The following is a 13,459-nucleotide window of genomic DNA, read 5'->3' on the forward strand; positions in this document are numbered from 1 at the left end:
TAATTAAAGAGATTATACATGTATACAAGACTATGCCATCTTATGATGTAAAAAAAGTTACAATTCAATACCTCCTCTGCACAAGTGCTCAACAATCGCCCACCTAATCAAATATGCTCATCTAAGAGCTCAACAATGTGAATGCGCTCAGCTTGCGGAAGCCGAAGCATAAACACTCACCTCCAATTCTCCAAGCTTCGGAGGTGAGTGTTTGTGCTCTGGTTACTGCCAGCTGAGCGCATGCATATTGACGAGCTCCTAGATGAGCAGATTTGATTCAGTGGGTGATTGTTTAGCATTTATGCCGTGGAGGTATCAAATTGTGGTTCTGCAATGTTTGGCAATACAGGCGGCCCTCCAAGGAGGGTAGGTGCACACCTCATATGTATCCGCCTCATCTGCAAATCTTTAGCCGTCATAATATCGACCTAACCTTAGCCATTATTATTTTTTAACTAGCAGTTCTCCTCATGCCTCCTACATCATTTCCTTGGGACACACACTTAACAGTGAAGGTGACAGCGGGCAGCCTTGCTTTACACCCCACCCCTTACTCTCCATTCCAAGGTCTCCACCAGCTAATCTCGCTGGTGCACAATGATTATACAGATGATATTGATAGAGTCATCTCTATTGCCAATCTTTGCATATTTTCTAAAGAATGCCCATTAGCTTTACTCAGTTTACTATAACACTTTAATGCTTGTCCTTGTCCACTTCTTAATCCTTAAAGCCTGTGAACATGTCGTGGTATTATTCTCAGGTCATTTTGAGTATATAGTAATAGCATCCAAATATCTTCTGGTATCATACCTTGAGTCATTTAGTCTCTTGTCCCCTTCTCAGAATGGGTTCAGAAAATCTAAATCCACATCCACAGCCACCTATGAAGTGGTGACCCACATACTTTCAAATCTGGACAAAAGAACGGAGACTCTGGGTCTTTTCTTTGACTTTTCTAAAGCCTTTGATCTTGTCAATCATCAACTACTCCTACTAAAACTGGGTTTTTATGGTATACGAGGTACTCCTTATAAGTGGATTGAATCGTATCTGAGTGGACGTCACCAACATGTTGTATTATACAAAAATGCCACTCAGTTTATCTCTCCTGGTAAAGAAGTCCTACTAGGTGTGCCACAGGGCTCTGTCTTGGGTCCTGTTCTGTTTTTGCTGTATATAAATGATCTACCAGGTACTCTTAAATCTGTCACAGGTGTCAAACCTATACTCTATGCTGACGATACTAATGTTATTGTATCTGCCCCATCATTGAATAGCTTGTCCCTTATAGCAGTCACTGCCACTAAACTCTTATATGAATGGTGTCAAAATAATTTTCTTAAACTGAACCTTGAAAAGTCTGGCCTTATTCATTTTTGTAACAAAAATAAAGCATCTGAAGCAATACCAATTGTTGTAGAGGGGAAACAACTCCCACAAATTTCCAGTTCACAGTTCCTCGGAGTTATCCTGAACAAAAATATGTCTTTATCTTTATCTTTATTCATCCACGGCGAGGATTGGCCCTCGCGGATGTTGTATACAACACATTTATAAAAACATTCGATACAACGAAACATACAAAACATGTACATTGGATCAAAACATTAGAAACACATACATTACAAAGATTACATTTAAAATAAAAGAGAAGAAAAGTCCAGCTCAAAATACTCATGAATTGAGTACAGTGGATAATTACACAGCCACTTTTCCAGCACATACATGGGTAGAGCACATCAGCAAATTGCATGTTCAACTTGCTTTCTCATAAGAAGCATCAGGAACACTGTAAATAATGATGTCTTATTGTCCATTTACTATAGTGAATTTTACTCGCACATTATTTTCAGTATCCTGTTTTGGGGTTCCTCTCCCCATTCTACTGAAATCTTTAAAATTCAGAAGCGAATTATAAGGCTGATGTGCAATGCCCCCTATGATTCACCTTGTCGTCCCTTGTTCAAGAAACTGGACATATTACCACTACCATGTGTGTATATTTTTCATCTACTTGCTTACACAAAAAGAAATCTATTTCATTACATTAAGAACCGTGATGTCCACCATCATTCTAAGAGGCAAATTGACCAGCTGCATGTTTCGTATGTGCGCACCAAGAATACCAGTGCTGGTCCAAATTGTATGGGCCTTCAATTCTACAATAAATTGCCACCTGAACTTAAGGCACCATTAAGTGTCACTACTTTTAAGACCAACCTACTTAAATATTTGAAATTAAGAATGTATTATTCTGTAGATGAATTCTTAAACAAAGTTTGACGTATCCTGCATCATTGTATATTTGTATTTATTGTATATATATTTTTTTTAACCTGACGTGTCCTATATCAGTGTACCCCTTGTACTTCTAGATCTCTGGACAAATAAACATTATTATTATTATTATTATTATCTTTGCTACTGAGAGGTTAGCCTATGCCTTTTCACATAGTAGAAAAAGGTGTCTCCTGGCATGAGGCTTCATTCAAAACAATCTAGAATGGATGTTATAACATATAGGAAGTATGTATATCGGCTTCATACGAAGCATCTAATTGGTGCTGTCTACTACTTCCCAGTGCTGAGGCAAAATAAATCTATATGATTTATTTTGTCATATTTGTGTCTGAATCTGATTCCATTTACCATGCCTTCCAAACATTTTCTGCTGGGATGCCTAAATCATGTTTCACATCATTGAAGGTCGGATATTAGGGTTTGTGACCTTATGTTATTATACATGCTTGCTATTGGCCTGTTGACTGTACTAATTGACTGTGCATTGTCATAGCACCAACTTTTTAATGATATGTATTTTTCAGTGCTTTTTATCCCATTGTTGGGATCTGAATACAGTTAAGTACTTGATTTTGAAATTAATGCAACACATTGTTGTGCATATTATTTTATATCTCCTGATTCCATGGTCATCCCAACTTGATTTTTCACTATGTTGTATAATGTAACAGAAAGAATCAAATATGTTCATTTTTTTTCGTAAATTCTGAAGGTGACTTGTTCTGTGGTATTAGAGGTCAAACATCAACGTCAGTGACCTTGACTGTGAGCATTCTTTTAATATGACTAAATTGAATATCATTGAAAAGCTTCTTTCAAGATCTTTCCAAAATTACCTTGTTCACTGTTCTTTCTTTATTAGAACTGAAGCTACAGCCATTAATAAAATGTTGGTCAAATTTGCCGCACATTTTTAGGACTTTGAGTAGCCATTACTGGTGATGAAATTCTGTAACTTGGTATTTTTCAATCTCTTGTCATGTTTAATGAACACACCAAATTTCATCAAAATCGAACCGGGTCGGGTTGAAAATTGTACTTTTCTGTGTTGATTAGCTATGGAGTGACCCTAGCAAATAAGGCAAAAATATTGTAATTGATCAGCAAAATGATTTTCAATTTTACATCCTGAAATTTTGTTTTCAAATCCCAGATTTGGATTCATGACTCCGAAAACCTTATGGAGAGGAGGAAATGATGACTACCCCTACACTTTAACCTCTGTGGCCCTTTTTTTGTTCAAATTTTCTGGACTACTTATTGTAATCATTTTTTAATTGAGAAAACTTTCCTTATTTTTAGTTGTTTGGCCTCTTACATATGGGTTACAGATTTACACATCATGTAAGGGATTTGATGAGGCAAGGTCTCTTTTGAAGTAAATATCTCTCATATATCATGGTGATGAGACTTCAGTCATTTGGGAAATGGACTTACATTTGTGCTACTCCTTAACTTAACATAGATATTCCTATGGATATAATTGCAAGAAGAAGTTCAATCTTTGTGTTATTGGTGGGTCATGTGTTATATTTGTGGCAGGTAACATTCTAACATTTCTTGACATCGAAACGAAGAAACTGTCATTTCAAAGGAGTGCCGTTGGTGGAAGTATCGGAGCTATATGTGTGAGTAAAAACGTGGTTTGTACTATGTTTGAATTTTAAAATATCTCTAAGTGTGAGCCTCATTGTTGTTATTCAAACTTCTCTTTAGGCTAATCCAGTTTCAGATCATTTTGCTGTTGGTGAAAATGGAAATTCTCCACCAATCATTGTGTATGATTGGCCATCATTAAATGCTGTGGCCATCCTTGAAACTGGAACCAAAAAGGCCTTCACTTATTTAACATTCAGGTGTGTCCTTTTTCATTACTAATATTTTGCTATCATCCCACAAGGACCGGAAAACTGCAAATTTCATTAATTCAGCCACAGTAAACCCTCGATTATACGAAGCTGGATATTACAAAATTTTTGATAATACATGGAGTCTCCACAGTGAAATTGTGGTCCTGGCGAAAAGGCTACGGTTAATACATGGCACTATTGGATAATACAAAGTTTTGAAATTACAAAATGTGTTGAAATAATGAACATTGGGCTCGGTCCCCAGGAGCAAATTGAATTAGTTTGTATGAACTATGGCTATAAATTTGTCAACAAAACTAGTTACTCAGGCATAAGTAGCAAAAAAATCATCACTTCTGACTTCGATCAACAGTCAGGGATGCCAACTTACAAAAAATATTGGGGGGTCCCAAAGCGGGGATCTTCCCCCGGGAAATTTTATAAGTAGTGAGTTTTCAGTTTTTTAAGCATTTTAGAAGAGTCATATGATCAACATTAGAACCCTGATAACTCGAATCTCGATATCTGGACACTCCGGGGAAAATCAACAAGCCTGACATTTTTTCCTCATACCCATAACGAAATATTGTGGGGCCTCGGGCCCCCTCAGGCCCCATGGAGTCGGCGCCACTGTCAACAGCGTGAAATTGTATATGATAGTGTAGAGGAAGAGGGGAAGTAGGAGCTCTGTAAAAATATCGTGGCTGACACACTGCCCCTATTTACATGCCTACTCGTAAACATCACATCGACAATACTTCGTAGTTAAGCATGTGAGGAAGGGGTATTTCTTACACTCTTAAACTCAATGTAATTGAATCATACCTAAATATGTTAAAAGTCCATAAAATTGCTCTAATTTCTACGCTCTTTTGGGTAAATAAGTGACCTCGTGACACCTCTTTTCAAATCAACAGCTGGAAATGTGAGGAAGGAAGAGAATTAAATCGTTCAATTACAGAGAAAATATCCTTCATTTTTAAGTTTCATTTTAGAGACAATGTTACATTTCAGAGGGGAGAAAGGTCGGGTAATATACTGTGGTTATCAATGACAAGAGGTGGTGAGGATATCTCTGATGATTTAATACTTTATACATGAGTCCATACTGAGGGCAAAATAACTCCTCTATTGCCAATTTGAATGGGGATTTGATGATTCCATGCATTAAGTTTTCGCGTTAGCACTTTGCTATCTATACACAAGGGAGGTGGCGCCTGGCTGTCTTTTGTCCTGGAAGTGCTGAATCATACAGAATGGGCTTGAACCAAGTTAATGAAAGAATTGCTGAAGGGCTTCAGTCGGTGCCTAGTGAGCATCTACTCAACAAACAGTAGAGAAGAAGCAGCACTCGGGACTATACATGACAGCAGCGACGACAAAGACGAAAGTGAGGAGTATCTTAAATATTGGGCTCTATTTACCACCAAATTTTTTTGCTGGCTGCTCGTAATGAAGAGGCACTTCCAACCGTAACCATGAACTTTCATCTAGCAATCCTCTCCGTTCCCCCATTCCGAGAGATCTTTCTTTCCAAAACCTTCCCAACTTACGCATCCTAATCCCCCTCCCCTAGCATTTCCCCCTTCCCTCTGGCGATGGAGCTTGAGGGCATCGTAAAAAAAACAAGGCCCCCAAACATAGTCTCAGGAAGGCTAAGGCCCTTTACCCACCCCTCCTCCTCCCGCCCTCTGCACCTCTCTTTATCCTGCCACCACTTCCTTGACCAGGCAATACCCATCCCACTCCTACTAACTCCCTTTGAACGTTTTATGGCTGTGGAGAAGGACATGGATCATCTCTCCCAGCAACAGGGACAAGTTTCCAACTGGAGAGAGGCTGGAAAAGTATTTTCCATTATCGGGGAAATGAAGAGGAAAACATTGTTATCCACATTCATTATATTGGCTGCAACACGTGTTTTGTCATTTCTTGAAATATTTTTTGTCTGTCTTTGCTCCCATGAGACTTGGTGGATTAGCATCCCCTCCCATTCCATTCAACCAAAGGCACGGCTTGGCTACCTGCCTCGCTAATCCCGTAATTGACCCTAATTATTTTCACCATGTTTGGAAGCACGAGCAGCATATTGGGGAAAATTAAACAAATCATCAACTTTTTAAAATTAATTATTTTATCTCCATGGCATTAAAAATTAGCAATCTTCTTAATATTTGTAAAGATTGAGCCAAAACCTGACGTCAATCTAAAATTATGAGCTTATTTTTTGGTTTTATGAAACTACTTGGGAGTGAATATCCATGGATAAAAAATTAGCATGCTAAGATTTGCCGATGACATAGCTGTTATAGCAGAAACAGAGAGGGATTTGAAAAATATTCTGATTAATATGGGTAGGGTAATAATAATAATAATAATTTATTCGCTGAAGGCAATACAATTGCATAGCTTCGTCAAGTTACATTACATAAAGGATAAAACACAAACAAACAATGGCAATAGAACACAGTGTGTATGCAAATGACAATTAAAGATACATCAGGACAATATTTAATACATTAATTTACATTTAAGTTTTCCTTACATACAACATAACTCATTTAAGTTTTTCTTTACATACAGCATAAAATTCATCAGTAGAATATAAAGGTTTTTGTATTAAAAATTTTTTTAGCTCAGTTTTGAATTTAAAAAAATTGTTGATTTTTTTAATATTTTGTGGGAGTGAATTGTGGAGTTTTGCTCCTTTGTGGTATGGACCCTCAGTATTTAGTGTGGTAGATCTAGTTTTGATGTGGATATCTAGGTTTGACCTGGTATGATGCTGGTGAATGTTGCAGTTTAACTCATATAAATTCATGTTATTTTTAACAAACAGAATGAGTTCAAAAATATACAAGGAGGGTAGGGGCATTATACTGGCCTTACTAAAATAAGGTCTACAGGACTCTCTATAAGATAGGTTGAAGAGAGTCCTTATGGCCTGCTTTTGCAATTTAAAAATTTTTGCACTGTGGCAGGAACTGCCCCATAAAATGAGGCCATATGCCAGTATGGATTGAAAGTTAGAAAAATATATCATCTTCAGAATATTAAAGCTTACGCTAAGGCGAAGATATCTAAGCTGATACAGAGATTTACTTAGCTTGGGTATTATTGAATTGATGTGAGAGGACCATTTTAAGGATGGCTCGAATACAACACCAAGGAATTTTACATTGTCTGCAAATAAGAGGTCAACATCGTTAAGTTGTACTGATGTACACTGTTCTTTGCTAAAATTTAGGCACACAGATTTTTGGACATTTATGGCCAACAGATTATCATGTAACCAATTTTGAAAAGATTTCATGGTACAATTTATTTTGTATTGTAATGACTCTGGAGTAGTCCCTTGAATTAATACACTAGTGTCGTCTGCAAATAAAACAGTTTCAGCTTCTGGGACACAACTTGGTAAGTCGTTTATATACAACAAAAAAAGTAGGGGCCCGAGTATCGAGCCCTGGGGGACGCCAGATTTCATTGCTCTTTTGGCAGACTGAAAATTTAGCTTTAGGTTTGCCGATGAATCAAAATGAGAAATTTCAACCAGCTGAAATCTTTCCTGTAGATACGAATGAAACCATTTATTGGCTATGCCCGAAATCCCATATTTATTTAGTTTTTCCAGAAGGACTTCATGGTTGACAATATCAAAGTGGGTAGATATCAACTGAAAATAAGCACGAAGAAAACCAAGATCTTAGTATGTAGCAGAAGAGAAGAAGTCAAGACTAACATTAAAATAGGGAAGCAAAAACTGATAAGAGGTGGATGAATTCGGTTATTTGGGAAGCAAGATAACTAGTGATGGGAGAAGTAAGAAAGAAATTATCAGCAGAATAGCCCAGGCGAAGAGAGCATTCCACCAAAAGAGAGACCTGCTTACAGCGGGAAACATAAATATGGAAGTAAAGAAACAATTTATAAGAACCTACATTTGGAGTATGCTCCTATACGGAAGTGAGGCATGGACAATGACCACAGCGGAGAAAGCAAGGATAGAGGCCTTCGAAATGTGGTGCTACAGAAGAATGATGAAAATCAAATGGATCGACCGAGTTAGTAACGAGGAAGTCCTAAGAAGAGTGGGAGAGAAGAGAAGCCTCATGAAAACCTTAACAAAAAGACGGAACAACCTTATAGGCCACATCTTGAGACATGATGGCCTGATGAAGACAATCGTCGAAGGACAAGTGGAAGGCAAGAACGGAAAAGGAAGACCTTGAACAAAAAATATGGAACAAGTGAAGAAGGATGTGAAAGAGAAGAAATACGTAGGTGTGAAAAGATTAGCTGATAGGATTACTGAGTGGAGAGCTGCATCAAACCAATCCTAGGATTGTTGACCAGTGATGATGATGATGAAACTACTATAAATATAAAGAGAAATAAATATTAGCGAGGAAGGAAGAAAGAAAAAACTATTTTATGATCGACTTAAATTCTTCTCAGGGATCTGTCTGGGTAACGCACTCTATCTACCTCTCTGCCGACGTTTCAATCAAAGATTTTTATATTGAAATCATGGCCTTGGATACCTACCGGTGTGAGGTGCTGCGTTTATAAAATTATCTATCTTCTTCTCTGCAGACTTTTCAATCGAAATAAGTTATTTTCTTTGTCCTTTTCATGCTACTATTTATTTACGATTATGGCACGACACATTTTTATTGCTAAAACTAAGAAAATCTTTTTTCTCTATCAATGATACTTTACATAGTTTTCAACACAATGGTGAAAGAAACACGAAAACTAAATGAGGTGAACAATAAATGACATATTCCAAGTACATATAAACATAAAAACACGATAATGAATTTTCACTCCGCTACCCTGGTGCTCCAGGTCCCTGGTTTCAATAGACTATGTATAATGAAAACCATTAATACATAGCTTGTATAAATCAAGCCATGAAAATCAAACTCTTTATTATTAGCCTGGACCAAAAACATATACCAGCAACTGAACTGGAATGGACAAAATAGGGGAACCAACCCATCCTTAGTTAAAACCATTGTCATTTTGGCTGTAATATTTCATTTCTTTGCTATTTCATTTCAGTCCTGATGGAACACTTCTGTGTTCTCAGGGGGATTGGCCAGATTTTACTATAACTATTTGGGAGTGGGAGTTGGAGAAAATCATCTTACAATGCAAGTCATATGGCCAAGAAGTTATAAAATGCATATTTTCTCATCTCAAGGAAAATGTTCTTATATCCACTGGTAATTTTTAAAGCATTTCTTGGAATAGATAATGATTGGTGCTAATTCCCTGGAATAGTGCTCATTTATTTTATATTCTTCACAGGTTATGGGCACATAAAATTTTGGAAGATTGCTCAAACTTTCACTGGCCTCAAATTGGAGGGAGAACTTGGCATATTTGATAAGACACCAGCCACTGAAATCATTGCCATCTTACCAATGCCAAATGGAATGGTAACTCTTTAAAATAGACCAAAAAATAATATACTGTCAAGGCTTTTGTTACTAAAGTTTTGCAAGGGTTTCTGGGAGGGAAATACATTTTGGGTGGGTAAGGGTTCATTTGGTGGGGTAGATATGTGTAACCAATTCCTTGTCTAACATTTAATGTGGTAATAAAAATAAACTCTTCCATGGAGTGTATGCCCACACTCCAGTAAAGGTAGTTGTGCAGTGACCTTACCCATGTCCCACATTCAATTTTAGATCATGAGAGTTTATTTTAGAACTTAGGAGGTTATGACCAACCATTCTTAGAGTGCAAGAGAAGGGTTGTCTAACCCATCTTCTACACATGATGGAGTGCAGGGCTATCCTCCTTGGAAGACAAGAATTACTACTGTTGAGCAAGGGCGTACCCAGGATCATAACTGGGGGGAGGGGACAAGCCAAGTTTTGACATTTTAGCATGGAAAAGGTGAATGAAACCAGCATTTTAAGAAAATTATAACAGCACTTTATCATTTTATGAGATTATTTTCGTGAAAAAATAGTTTTATTTTTGTTACATATCATGTACTAACACATATTATTTTTTGTGTGTTTAAAGAAAATTTATTAAATACTTTCGTTTCAATTTTGCTTAAGGACTTTTGCAATTTTTGCTTCTAGGAAACTGCCCCTCCCCCCCCCCCTCTGCCCCTCGCCAGGTACACCCATGCTGTTGAGTGTAGGGGATGATTATGGCTATGATCTGTGTAGTGCACAGGAAGCATAAAGCTACATTCTGTTGAGGATAAAAATTACTAATACAGACTGTGGACAAATGGTAAGCCTAGTTATGGGCCATGTTCGATTGAGTCAGTAGAATTGTGTGACTCCATAAAAAGAGTAGAGTGGTTCACTAGTCACCACGCTGGAAACGGTCACACCAAAAATCTTCCTCCAAAGGAACAAAAGAACACATTCCTGTAGTGGGATTTACAGCCTCAACACAGCAGGCTATTCAAGGAAGTAAGTCCCTTGCTGATTTTTAACCTGAAGCGAATCATCATCTGAAGAGCCCAGGAGTGCTGAGCAGATAAATACAAATATAAGATTTGTATGAAGTACCGCGTCATATTTAAAGAGTCATTACTCATTTCCCTTTGAGCATGACTTGCTCTTTGTGCAGTAAGCCTTCATGTGCCTCCCTCCCTTCCTAACATCCCTTTGCTCACAAAGTGCCCTGTACTGATCTTCTTGTAAGGAATTTTAAAAAGTAAACTCTCCAATATATTCAGCCTATAAAGCAACACCTTTAAGAATTTACTATTCATTAAATTTGTCTCCTGTATCTATTTATCCATTACCCCTCCCTTTTGCCCCCAATGCTCCTTCTCACCTCCCCTCGTCTCCTTTTTCCCCCTCATCCCTGAGGGGATCACGTTGGTGTCACGGCTAGAGTGTTGGCTTCTCACCCTGTGGGCCTGGGTTCAAATCCCAGTGGTGGCAGAAATTTTTCAGAGGATGCCCATTCCCTGCCTGAGTGCTGTGTGGAGGACATTTCAAGTGCATCAAATCCGTCGGATGGCATGTTGAGCCATGGTCATTTGCTGCATTTCATCAAGAGCTGGCTAATGCATATGCTGGGCTTCTCTTTAACGTTCCCTCCCTACCCTTTCCGTATGGCACAAATGACCTAGCCTGCCAGTCACCTCCTCCAAATGCCATACTCTCATCTCGGAGACCTCAATAACTCCACAAAGTCACGCAGTGCAAGTTGGATTATGTTGTGTGCGGTAAGGTAGCTCTCACAAAAGAGATGCATTAGCCTTCTCTAGGCATTGCTACAATCCATGAAGTGCAGTATAAGGGTAGCACTTCTCATCCCCTTCATTCTGGAGTGTAGGGCGTGAATAAGCAGAGGGTAGCACTGAGTGTCAAGGAAGGTTAGCATTCCTATCCCCCTACACTCTATGTTGTCCAGGATGTGGGTCACTGGAGTGATGATTACCCACCATGAATGTTGATACACTTCCTCTACACTACACCTACCCATTGTGGAGGAGTTAATTTTTTTCATGGTTTGCAAACTGTGCTTGTATTTATTGGACTGCATCAAACATTTTGGGGGAGGGGTTATGTGCCCCTTAACCCTCACAATCACCTTGTAACCTATTTAATGCTTTAAGCTAATGTCTTCAAAAACATTTTTTTACAGCATTCCATATGTATTTTTATTTATGAATATTGATCCTATCTTATAAACAGTGGTGAAATTCACATTACGTAATCCAATTCAATAGAAATTGAAACAGCATCTTATTTTATGATCATCTTGTGAAACCTTTTGTTTTTAGGTGAATAAGCTGTACTGTAACCAATAATTAGAGTGTATTTTTATTTTAAGAGCTGCAAAGAATTGTTAAATATGCCAGAAGTAATTGGATCTCCTTTTGTAATTCCTTGTATTCTAAGTAGTATATGTATTGAAAGAGGTTCCCATTTTTTTAGGGAGCTGTGAATTTTGAGGAAATGATAATTCAGTCTACAAAAAATTTTATTATTCACTATTGATTGTCACCCATCTGGGTGATTTTCATTGATATTTGCCTATACAATGAGGTTATTTATATGATAATAGAATTTTTCATATTGCTTATTACCCCAACTTAAGTTTGTTATTGTAATAGCATAAGATCTTGGTGATTTCCTAAAGCATCCTCATCCTCCACTTAGGTATGAGATCATTTCCTTTGAAAATATTGGACTTCAAAATTATATTCTTGCTTCTCTGATCCGTTTTCTTTTATTGTGCTTATGGTCTTTAGCCCAAATATTTTCTAAATTCCTGCAAGTTTTTGAGTATGTTCATTCTGTTTATGATATGTGAATGTAGTTCTTATTTTTTAGGTATTAACTGGATCTGAGTGGGGAAACATGCTACTTTGGAATGGAAATACTATTAAGTATGAAATATCGAAGAGAATTCCAAAAACTTGCCATGAAGGACCTGTGACAATGATCATCTATGATGAAGAAAGTGATCGACTTTTATCAGTTGGTGAATACCTTATTTAATTAAGTTTTTATTTTTATTAACTTTTCATTCATTGTGATAAAAATCAGGTCATGCATTCAAAGTTGTGACTGTATTTTGGTATACCACAATTTTTATAATACATATCACAATAGAATAACAACCCAAGTAAAATATTCTTTGATATTTGGCAAGTTTCAGCTATACGTGGTAGATTTTGTGGATACATCAGAATAGGGTGGTTTCCTTTTTTTTATTGCCTGAATCGAAAGATTATTACTCCTGGAGTACGTATTTCATGCTTTTAGATTTTTAAAAGACGATATCTATTTTTCGCATTTAAATGAAAAGTGAAAATTTTCAAGTGCTTGGAAACGCGACGGCTAAGTATGAATGCCGGGAAATCTCTGTGTGACGTCGTTCTGGTTCCCACTGCTGCAAGTGAGGTGACCTTGGGGCGAGGCTTTGATCGCTGATACGATGCAGGATGCTAGCAGGTAGCGCTTGGCTTAAATAAGGATTATTAATACCTTATCAAGCGAAGGAAACTTTCCGACCTTAGGCAGTTTTAATAGGTGATTATTAAGACATGTTTCCCTGAGCTCTGTGCCTCATGCATACATTGGTAATCTCAGACGATGTAAAACTCCTATCTACTCGTATAGAAACTAGGTCCCTGTGACATCACGTGGAGTGGAATCGCATGGGTGCCAATCTGGCCTTTTTCAAATGAGGATAAAATTGACCATTGCCATTTGTTTAAACCGGTATTTCTAAAACCAAATAATTTGTATATTATGAATACACTAATGGTGGGTAACGAATCGAATCTATGCCTTTCAGTTTCTTGT

At 37.5% G+C, this 13,459-nt stretch overlaps 1 protein-coding gene across 1 annotated transcript in view; it reads left to right on the plus strand.

Annotated features, from left to right (window-relative positions):
* Positions 1-13,459, plus strand: part of LOC124157491 (cilia- and flagella-associated protein 44) — a 51,425-nt gene that overhangs the window by 1,085 nt on the left and 36,881 nt on the right. The window contains exons 3-7 of the mRNA XM_046532229.1: positions 3,770-3,932; positions 4,021-4,160; positions 9,222-9,385; positions 9,471-9,601; positions 12,482-12,632. Of these exons, the coding sequence (XP_046388185.1) occupies positions 3,770-3,932; positions 4,021-4,160; positions 9,222-9,385; positions 9,471-9,601; positions 12,482-12,632 (749 nt within the window). The remainder of the gene's footprint in view (positions 1-3,769; positions 3,933-4,020; positions 4,161-9,221; positions 9,386-9,470; positions 9,602-12,481; positions 12,633-13,459) is intronic.

The sequence above is a fragment of the Ischnura elegans genome, chromosome 4 (genome assembly GCF_921293095.1).
Source record: "Ischnura elegans chromosome 4, ioIscEleg1.1, whole genome shotgun sequence".
NCBI lineage: Eukaryota > Metazoa > Arthropoda > Insecta > Odonata > Coenagrionidae > Ischnura > Ischnura elegans.